Source organism: Filicampus tigris, chromosome 13 (genome assembly GCF_054856515.1).
Source record: "Filicampus tigris isolate MCC_2025a chromosome 13, RoL_Ftig_1.0, whole genome shotgun sequence".
Classification (NCBI taxonomy): Eukaryota; Metazoa; Chordata; class Actinopteri; order Syngnathiformes; family Syngnathidae; genus Filicampus; species Filicampus tigris.
Window position 1 is genome coordinate 9,293,188 of NC_141229.1, and position 11,445 is coordinate 9,304,632.

At 40.3% G+C, this 11,445-nt stretch overlaps 1 protein-coding gene across 5 annotated transcripts in view; it reads right to left on the reverse strand.

Annotated features, from left to right (window-relative positions):
• The window catches only part of unc79 (unc-79 homolog, NALCN channel complex subunit), a 43,425-nt gene extending 32,878 nt beyond the window's left edge, over positions 1-10,547 (reverse strand). For 4 of the 5 annotated variants that reach the window (XM_086049318.1, XM_086049317.1, XM_086049316.1 and 1 more), the window contains exons 1-6: positions 10,402-10,547; positions 7,175-7,295; positions 3,191-3,504; positions 2,318-2,488; positions 1,037-1,132; positions 317-372 (exon numbers count right to left, since the gene is read on the reverse strand). In XM_086049318.1, coding sequence (XP_085905444.1) covers positions 317-372; positions 1,037-1,132; positions 2,318-2,488; positions 3,191-3,504; positions 7,175-7,295; positions 10,402-10,423 — 780 coding nt within the window. In that variant the 5' untranslated portion in view covers positions 10,424-10,547. The remainder of the gene's footprint in view (positions 1-316; positions 373-1,036; positions 1,133-2,317; positions 2,489-3,190; positions 3,505-7,174; positions 7,296-10,401) is intronic. The other variant, XM_086049319.1, reaches the window with a different exon arrangement.
• Between the last annotated feature and the right edge of the window lie 898 nt (positions 10,548-11,445).

Sequence of the window (11,445 nt, forward strand, 5' to 3'; positions counted from 1 at the left end):
ATAGATCTACCTTTTACCTAAGATTGTGTTGATTGTTTATATTCTTTACCTATGTTTTTATTCGATGATATATTCACATTTTTTTTCACAAGTTATTGTATCGTACTTTATACAATACCAAGTATTTTACCTGTTTTTTTATACATTATACAACAAATATTACACATTATTGTGTACACACATTACACATTACAGACATCCATTTAAAGAAACTGATGATAAAGATGATAAAATAAGCCTTACATTTTCATAAACATTATTCAAATTGCAATTAAAGTAAAAATAAAATAAAGAATAATAAAGAATAAAAAAATACCTTCCACACTTCCTGTTTGTGCTTCATTAGGCACTCCAGCAACTGACAGTGATAAACTGGAAAGGAGCAGAGGTATCAATGATTTCTGAAATTCTTTTACATACACTACATGGACAAAAGTATTGGAATACAGCTTTTATGATTAATCAATTAATCCATATGTGTCAAACTCAAGGCCTGGGGGCCATTTCCTGCCCGCCCCATCATTTTATGTGGCCCCCGAAGGCAAATCCATCCAGAACTGTTTTCACTTTTAATAGCATTGAGATATTGCAATCATTTTTGTTTCAACCCCCCTTTCAAAATAAATTGAAAATAGTCTGACAAAGTTGTTTTTATTATTTTTTTTACTGGATTTTTTATGTGATAATATGGGGGATCTTAAATTTATGAGTTCAAAGTCGCAATGGCCCTCAGAGGGAAACCATAACTGTGATACATTTGGAATAGACTGCTTTGTTCTATGTGAATTTTAATTCATTGGCATAACAAGACATGTTGGACAGTTTACGGCTATGTGTTTGGAGATGGTCCTTTTCCTGTGCCCAATGCACAAAGCAAGGTCCACAAAGCCCTGCTCGGATAAGTTTGGTGTGGATGAACAAACATCCAAAACCTTTGAGATGAACTGGGCCGGCATTTGTGAGCTATATGTGCCAATATTTTTGTCCATAGTTTATTCACATGAACACACCAAGGTCAGCAAACATGGCGGATTACCTGGATTTGTAGTGTACTGCATTGCTATCATAAGCATAGAAGAAGCAGACAGATTAACATAGGCCGGGACTCCCCCCTCCCTCCGGGTGGATCCCACTGCATTTGAGAGAAAGAAGACTGGTAACGACTTCTGATTAACTTCATTTCGTGGTTTTAGCTTTATTTTTGTAATTTTGCACAGGAACCCGGATGTATATTTTTCCTGTCTCTAATGCATACCATTGTCAAAAGTGTAGTTGGAGTACATTTCTAGACTGTACTTTAAGGTACAATCTACATTAAGGAATTTATTTTTAAGTGGCCATCTCATACCCTTTGATACACGTACACCTAATGTTCTAAGTAACATTTTAACATTGTTAACTTAAATGTCATCCAAGTGCAAAATAGGTTAACCACTGCACAGTAACACTAAAATACAATCCAAATAGAATAATGTAACCTTTGATTATGCGGTGTGAAGAGAACGAAGAAGGGAGGCAGGTCAACTTCATGAATCACTGTCATACAAGTATTTGAATAAATTAATCACAGTATGTACTCACCAATAACTTTCAGGACTAGTCAGGCAGTGGCAAATGTAGAGGCATGATTGACAGCTTGTGCTTATTACTGCTGATGCTTGGTAGGTGAGTGTCATCACATTAAGATTAACTAAACATCACTTTCCAGTGTACATTAGATTATTTCATTACTGATGTCAATTTATATTATACTGAGCAGTCTAGATGGACATGCGGACCAACTATATTTCTGGTTCTGAGGTCATCATCCTAAATTTTGCCATAAACTTGAAAATGTCATCCTTTAGATTAATGATTCTCAATGTGTGTTGTGTGGTGCATTTTTCAGCACAATATGTTCCCATTTACTCTTTAATAACTATATTGTTTTGCTTTTATTATGGTACAATATGGATTTAGTTTTTATGTGCAAATGGTTTTAATACAATCGTTATTTAAATACAGTTTTATTTTCCTATATTTAATTGCAGTGTTTGTCTTTAAACTGCATAATTTTACTAGGTCAGCAATCTGAGGTATCACAAGAGTTGATCTTGAGTGACATAAACCATTAAGTTCAACTAGTTTTTGTTCAACTTTTGAGACATTTTTTTTCTCCAAAAAATGTGATTTGACTTCCAAGTTGCATTAATTCAGAGGTGCCCCTTTTTTCCAAGGTATAGACTCCGAAGCTTGATGTATATTCAGGCTTCATCGTATAATATGTAGTAAAGTATGCTTCTTTGTGAATATATTTACTTATTTAGGGCATACTTACATATGGCCATGGGGAGGAAAGAGGTGCTGAGGTACTCAATGATGTCTTTGTGGAGAAAAGGGGGAAATGTGGCTAAAGTGGAGATCATAGTATAGGGTAAAGTGCTGAGAATATCATCACTGAGAAAGGGCAGAAGGCAAGTTGTTGTGTAAAATATGGACTGGCCCAGATCTGATGAGAAAGAGGAGAGGCAAAAAAAAAAGACAAAGAGAGATACACAGACACTCATTCAATGAGCTGTACATACAGTACTCACATACTGTATGCAGCCACAATGCTAAATACCTTAACTATTACATTTCATCATTTATCAGTACAGCAATGTAAAAAAAAGAACAATTGGAATGTGGGCTTTCTTGAAAAGCTGCTAAAAGTAAAAGCTTGCACTCAGAAAAAGTGGAGCATTCTAGTCAAGGTGATGGGATTTCATGCTTTCTGGCTTTCTTGAACAGGGGTAAAATATTCATGAGAAAAAAGAGCACTGACTGTGACTGTGAACAAAAACTGGCAATCATTCCCTGGTATACTAACAATGTCAAACTTTGCCTTACAGTATGCATACGTTTTCCATTTAGCGTAATGTACTTTCACATGAGCATAAACATTTCCGCCCACTGCACATAACAAACATGCAGTCGAATATGATGCACGGAAGAGAAGGCCTATGGCTGGTGTGTCCAATGGCTTATGAACGATTAGGTTGACAGGATCCAGCGTGCTCCCAATCACCCCATGCATCCCTCAAGATCCTCAGCAGGACTTCTCTCCATCCCGTTACAAAAGAGGCCAAAAAAGCGGAAGTGGCTTCATGCAGGCCAGACGGCTCAGGGGGATGATGATGACAAACAGTGGTGCACTGGGGCCTTGACTCACCATGCTGACCGTGCTGCAGCAGGGGCACCAGGTCAAGCAGGGTCACGAGGGTCACATAGAGGCCCTGATAGTCCAGAGAGGGGTACTCTGAGAGCTGAGCGTCCCGACTCTGCTGCCCCTGCCCCCCGCGGTCTGACGGGGCATCGCGCAGAACGCTGTAAAGGAGGGAGCGAGTAACTGTAGGGTTGATGGAACTGACTTGTGGTCTTAGAGATGGGGTGAGTGGGAATGGCACAGGAAAAAGACACATGGTCATGGGCACGGCCAATTTGGAAGCTTCCTGGTTCTCCTTCCTGCCTGTGCGGGACAGAATGCTGCTCCGGGGTGGGAGGGGGGGGGGGGGGGGATAGGGGAGGGTAGGGGAACAAGGGAAAAAAAGAGACAACAAAGACACAAAAAAACAGCACATTACATTGAAATGGCACTACAGAGACAGCGTAAATAGAAAAAAACAAACCCAGATAAACCCCACATAGGATGCAGTGTCTCACTATTTGACTGTATTGCCCTGCTCGGTCTGTTCACAGTGACTTGAATTCAATTTGTCTTGATTTGTCAAACTTGGAGAAACAAAAACAAAAAATGTGAGCACATACTGCGATGATCACTGCATCTCATGCGTATCTGGTGACAAGGAGCAAAAATATAAAAAATGGCATGTTTTCAGTGGCAACCCCATACTTCTCCAAATAAAAGGGACAGAGCAAACGTCTGTCCCTTGCTGGCTGCCTTCATCCAATCAGCGACGGCTACCATGCAAAAAGGCCAATGTGTGGAATTTGCGGGGAGGAAAAAAAACTGAAATTTCCTTGTCTTTAGTAGGGCTGTCAAGGATGGGAGTGACACCAAATTGGCTTAGGGAAAATACAGAGGTGACACTTTTGAAACATGCTTCAGCCAGTAATAAACATGTGTGTGAGATTAGATCAAGTGCTCGTATTTCACAGCACATGTTTATTGCACCAGAGAAATAATGTCCGTATGCATACAATATGATACTGCATCAGTATCATCAGGAGAAATAATGAGATCCAACAGGCATATGGATTCAGGTTTCTAAAATAAATGCCACTAGTCTACGGTAGAGGAGAAACTAGAATGACAAGGGAATAGGTTGTATCAAGGGGGATGACTGGTAACAATTATGTTTGTGAGCTAATGCAGGATGGACAATTGTGTTTGCTGTCCCCTGGGGAAGGTGGTGGACATATTGCATCGTAAGGGAAAAAACAAAAGAAAAACTTGTCGGGTTGAGTGTGGAGCATCTAGGGTGGAGGAGGGGGGAGGGGGCCAGAGAGCATTGCTCTTTTACTGCACATTATATTAAGAACTACAGATGTTCTATTGGACAATTGAACCCAGATTATAAAGGCTGATGCATCTTTTTGTAAAAAGGCCACTTTCTTAATACCAACATTTGGATGGTAAATCAGAATGGGAGATTCTGATTTGATTCTGAAAAATAAATTACAACTTTTACACTTTCAATGTTTGAGCCTTTGCAGCGGAACGCAACATTTTATGACTATGTCCCCCCAGCATTGTACTGGTAAGTCACATACAGTGGATGTACAGAGTGAACACACCCCTATAAAAAATAGACAATTTTTCGGATGGAAAAAAAATACCTATTTAAAAACGTATTTCCAAAAAAAAATAAAATAAAATAAGAAAATAATAAACTGTACAATTCCATTGGTAATTAACAAATATAATGGGGGTAAATTAAAAAACATAGATTGAGATATGTACAGAAATGCACGTAAAAAATCAATAATAGAAGCATTCCATCTTTTTTAAAAGGCTATCTTTATTTCTGTGTTCTATTTATTTTTGATGTATTCATTATACTATATTTGTCCACACTTCTTTGCAAAAGTGTTTAATATCTTTGAGGGTAGTTTGAGGGTATCTTTTGTCCACAACCCTCTTCAGGTCAACCCATCCCCTTATGTGCATTTATGAAAAAATGGATTCAGGTTTGGACCACTCCAAAATTCAAATGAGTAAAAAAAAAAAATGATTGTGGGCTATTGTCGATATTTGTTCAATCTAAAAAAACTCTTCTTTTAACAGGGGCGTGTTAACTGTATCCACTGTATATTTTTGTTACAGAATCAAGTCAATACACAGACTGTACCTCTGAATTTTTCACTGCCCATTTCTCATTTACACAATACATTATTGAATTGAACCATGAACAATACACAGACGCACTCCCACGCATACACTGGACTGGTAACACGCGGACACAGACATACTGCGTGTGTCTACACACACACACAAAAAGTACAGACATATACACATATAACACATGTAGAAATGCACTGATACAGACACGTGACATTGACTGTCCTAGCATAATTATATTTTTTTCTGATGATAAAATGGTCAGATAATAATAATTTAAAAAAAATAATAATAAAAAAAAAAAATCACATTTTTTAATCTGGAAAAAAAATATGTGAATATGCAACCTTTTCCTCTGCCCATACAGTGGTGGAAGAACCTTGCCGGAAACCGGACCAAGTAATTTCTTTTCTCACTTGGATGACATTGTCACTTGAGACAGAGTGTCATAGTTTTAGCATCTATTCTCCTGTATCTGTGCCAAAGACATGGCAGCAGCAGTGCAGTGGTTGCTGATATTGAACTAAGCCACAGCTAAACATGAGGAATCAGTTAAGTGTCAACATCAGTGATGACACTGGATAATCCTAAATACAATTTGAGATTATTTCTCTGTCGTAACCACACACTTCATACCACTGGAAAGTCTGTGTGTGTCCCTTTTATATAAATAATGCTACATTTGTAAGAAACGTGCATTTGTGGAAGTGAGTTATACCCCTGGTCAAATGTACCAAATCTTCACAGCCTATGACAAACAGTTTATTCTGCTGCTGAGACTGACTAATGTTTTGAATTTACGGTACCTCCAACTAATGAAAATCATAACCAGAGTGTGGAGAAGACAGGAAGTGACACATTTATGGCAGTGAGATATGAAGGTCGACATCTCCTAAAATTAGCCATGTCAACATTGAAGGAAATCTCAATGAAAAGAGCTATCAAGATGAGATTCCACAGTTTCGTTCCATCCTCCAAGATGGCACGGCGTTTGCTCCATCATTGTGGTATTGATCAGAGTAGAACGGAATGAATGCAGAGCGGAGTGACTTGCCAACAGTCCTGACCTGAACCTGACTGAACACTTTTGGATATCATCTTGGGGGCGGTGTTACTAGTACAAACATGACTAGCTAGCTGACTTGCAATGACTCCAAACGAGAGTCAATAGCAAAAGCAGAATGAGCTTCTCCAAAGTCAGTCAAAATTAGACACATTAATGATGAACTGTAATTAAACAGCATAAAATGTATTGTTTAAGAAGTATTGTTACAACAGAGAAATAATCTACCAGAGTATTTTTTTTTATTAGTTCAGTAATCCCTTCAGTTTAAAATATGTTAAAACTGCACTAGTTTCTCTCTAGAGTCATGTGCAGAAATGTCCTGTCATTTGATGAGGAATGACAAACGGCGAGAGTCAGTGTGTTTAAAATGGCTGCCCACTTGGCCTGCTTTGGAAGAGGATGTTCTTCCTCCGCCTTCCACGGCACCCGTGGGAGCGGGCTGACCCCACAAACTGTGGAGCAGCCCTCCGTAGGCCCCTCAGGGAGGGCCACATGAGGGAAGCGTTCAGCCAGCAGCTGACCACTCAATCAATAAACATCCTGGAGCTCCACCTCAGCTGTTTTCACATTTAAATTACTCTTGTGTTTTGAGAGCTATGGTGGTCGGCTTCCTTCACTTTGCTCCTTGATTATTTTATTGATTCTATTTATGGAATGGTGTCAAAAAAGTGTGTCACAAAAACCCATACTAAAAAAAAAAAAGAAAAAAACTTATCTGACCATGTAGAAGTCTAAATATCAGACATTTGGAAATGTGTTACCTGTTGGTTCCAGTGCAGTGTACTTACCTGAGCAGGGTTTGAGAAAAGTATTTCAGTGTGTTTGCAATGTCAGTTCCAGAGGGCACAGGATAAATATTGTGTTGCACACGGTTGTGATACTCTTGCAAGTATCGTATCTTAGAAGCAACTATAGACAAAATAAAGAGAAGAGTGACAAGCAGATTAACAATTTGAGAGACAAACATTGAACTAAACAAAAAAAAAGGGTTGCTTTAAAATGCATTCAGTTAAAAATGAGATACTGTGTGCAGAGCTGGGCACTTGACCCTGTTTTGCCGGTCCGGCTGCGACCCTCCGCCCTTATTCATAAAAATTATCACCCCCCTGCCCCGTTCCGCCCAAAAAAGTGTCCGTGATTGACGCCGCCGCAGGAGAGATGCTAACGGCAGAGGCTTTTCAAGGATCATTAGCTCGCTAATTTACTATTCAAACCCGCTATGAACACGCTTCAAACACGCTTCAATATGCGCCATAGTACTTTACTACTTACCCAACTGCGTGTGCCTACTTCCATTGCGAGCCCCTGAGTTGGTTTTGTCGTATTGTATAATTATTTGGGTCCAACAGATGGCCAGAAGTTGCAGTCAACAAGTTAATTATTTATTTTACACACTTCCCCTCCTTTACGGCTTTCAAAATAAAAGCATACCAGCAAATCGGGGGGCGTCGCTTCAAAAAGACAGCGACAACAATGGATATCGTGCCTGCTACAACCATAAAGAGACCGAGATGACTAGACTATGCATTTAATTTTATTGCCAAACTAGTTTGCTTTGCAGCTCTCCTCCTCTCCGTGTGGGGAAACTATGTCATCGCAACATGTGACATAATGGACCGATCAGAGCAGCAACAATTCCTGATGTGTGCGTGGCATGTGTCGCAGAATGCACAATGCGTCGGTCTTGTGAATCAATGCGGCAGTTGTCGCTCGCGCCGACGCGGGAGTAGAAAGAAGCCTAAAAAGAAGCCTTTCACCGAGTAGGCATGTCATGTCATGACATCTTCCAAACCGCTTATCCTATATAGGGTCGGGGGGAGTTGCTGGAGCCTATCCCAGCCGTCAATGGGTGAAGGCAGACTACACCCCGAACTGGTCGCCAGCCAGTCGCAGGGCACACCTAGACACTGTCACTGAGCGGGAATCGATCCCACGCTGCCCGCACACAACTCAGGCGTGTGTACCACTACACTATCGGCGGACGCACTTCACCGAGTAGGCTGATATTAAATTTGGCCGCCTCGCGACCACGTCAAACACGAGGGCCGATTAATGGGCCAGACTAAAATCCACTTCCGGCCATGCTTAGTCCAGCCATTTTTTAAAAATTTGTCAGCCCCTAACCCGCGCCCCAAAAATGGGCATCCGACCGGTCCGGCCCAGGGACGGACTGCCCAGCTCCGACTGTGTGTCTCTTGCATGCATGTAACACAGATGTTAAGGGTTAGAAAATTAAACAGAGGCTGTGATTCCAATGCCCTCTGGCTCTCTTCAAGTGACCTTTTTGAGCTATTTCTATGAGGTTACAAGAAGCCTGAGGGGCGTTGGTTACCTAATACTCATAGGAGTCAACATGTGCTAAAGGAACTTCAAGTCCCAAGGTAAGCAAATAATCCATCCATCCATATAACCAGAGCTGGGCATTTTACCAAAAAATTGTGGTCCGTTTATCACCATCTGCCCAAAGCCGAGGTACCCTTACACGATCCATCTATCATCCATCCATTTTGTCAAATAGTAATCGCCTATAGGCTGGTCCGACTATCATTTTAAAGGGGCTTCCGTTAGTGTTTCCGACAGCAGACCAATACAGAGGTCGCATGACCATTTCAGGAGGTATCCATTTTCTATACCGCTTTTCAAGGCCTCGGGACGCTGGGGCAATTATTATGGGGCACATTTCTAGATAGACAACGATTCACATTCACATTGTCACTAAGTGAGAACTGAACCCACGCTGCCTGCATGGAAGCGCATGTTATATTTTTGTCCACTTGGGGTCGCCATCCTCACCTCCTACACTGTAGTATCTGTGACTTTGCATGTGTGTGGCTTTAAAAGGCTGGGTGTGGCCTGTTGAGTGACGTGAGAGTCAGCGAATGAGAGTTTAGTGGTAAGCTATATTAAATTAGCTAACAATGTTTATGTAATTTTTGTTTTTTAATTATAACAACTGTATGACTGCACAGAACTATATTTTTCGTATTAGTATAATTTCCTTACTTATTGATAGCATTAATACTTTCTCTATGGATTAGAACTGATTGACTTTTCTTACCAATCATACAGTTAGATCGATCGGACGCTATATGCATACACTGTTCGTTGTCCTATAGGGCATACATTTGAGGGGTAGCTGGAGGTTGCTATCATGCTGTAATGTATTGTAAAGTGTTTTTGTTGGCATTTTTAGATTGACATCAACATCGTTCAGACACAGTTATTATCTCTATCATTCCATGTTTTCGTCCATTTTACTATGCAGACCTCGGCTCAAGATCAATCTTTTTAATATTTTCCTTCCCATTTTGGAAAATAAAAATAAACAGAAATGCACCCATGGCATTACTGACCACTGGACAGCATCATCACCACAACTTTTTAACCTGGTAAAATAACAATTGTGACGTATAATTCATGCCTTGTAAATGACTAATGGCTGGATCAACACACGTGAGGTGTACTCTATAGGTTATTCAGTATTATGGAATAATATAGGTTGTTTTTCCACCTGTTCACAGGCAAGAAAGGGGGAAAAGCCTGCCACCAGCCTGATCCCAGCATATTAATGAGCAATCTTCATGCCACCATATTGCTATGGGGAAAAAAAACACTGAATCGACCTTGACAGTAGCATCTCAAATTTGTTTGTCCGCATTTGTGTGGAATTTGTCAATTTGGCTGTCAGTTAAAGAGCTGTACAAACGATCGACGGACTTGTTTTAAGATGCAAAGAAATGCGGAGGAGGAGTGAGGAAGGAGGGGACGCACGCATACACACGCACACACTTACACACCCCCACACACACATGAACACACACATCGAGTCCTCTAGCCTTCCTCTGCAGTGAGAACGTGTTGCAAGCTGCCTTGGCAACCGAGCTCTCATCATCACCAAGGACAGCTCCCCTCGTCCTCTCTCTCTCAAGCGAAAAAAAATAATGAAAAATAAAAAATATATAAATATAAATACAACATCATGACAGAAACACATACAGTACAAACATATACTCACACTGCTCTGCCTTGGTGGACATTGCGGAGACACTTGTGGAGACATAAAAGCCACGCTGTCAATTTAATTTGGATTTTTTTTGCCCCCTCTTCAGTGTGTATGCCTCACTGGTGGGAAAGTGAACACACACTCTCTCTTTCTCCCCCTCTCTCTCTCTCTCTCTCTCTATTTCTCTCTCTCTCTCCGTTTCTCTCTCTCTCTCTCTCTCTCTCTCTCTCTCTCTCTCTCTCTCTCTCTCTCTCTCTCTCTCTCTCTCTCTCTCTCTCTCTCTCTCTCAGCTTGATCGTACCACTGCGCGCGATGGATTTGTGCACTATTTCTGTTCTCTCGTTCCCCGTGTGCTACTTTCAGTCATATTAAAATAGCGAAACTCAATTCAGCAAATTGTTATTGTTTGGATAAGAACAATCGGATTCCTTCGGGGGAAGGGAAAAACGACAGAGGAAGCTTGATGTGCAGATGCTACAAACAAACACACCTTTCCAAATGGACTCATCCTGCGTTGACAAATTGCCATTCTGGAAATCCAACATCGCATTTAAAACAACTTGAAATGATGCAACAAGGGAAATACTGAAAACTTTGCAATATTCTCATTTTTTATATGTGTCCTCTGCAAATAGGTAATCGTGCAACAGATGGCTGGCAACTTGACACATACAAGCATGACATCTCCTGAAGAATATTTTTGTAATATCATATAATATGACATGTTTTTAATATAATGCTATGTTTACATTTTTAACCATTGGTGCTCCTATATTATTAATTTAAGAAATAATGGGTTTATATGCATATTAAAGCCATGGTTCAATAAAGCATAATACATTTGAATTTAGGCGCTACAAAATGTTGCTTAAAGTACAACATAAACAGACTTGAGGGTTTTGAGCGAAGCACTGACTGAGCGCCAAGGATTTTTTGGAGTATTTCCATCTCATATCCAGCTCATGAGAAGCAACATCCTGTTAGTACATGTGGGGAGAAATATAACGTTTGCAAATGTTATGCAAAAAGATTAAAATAAAGACCCATGCACTACTG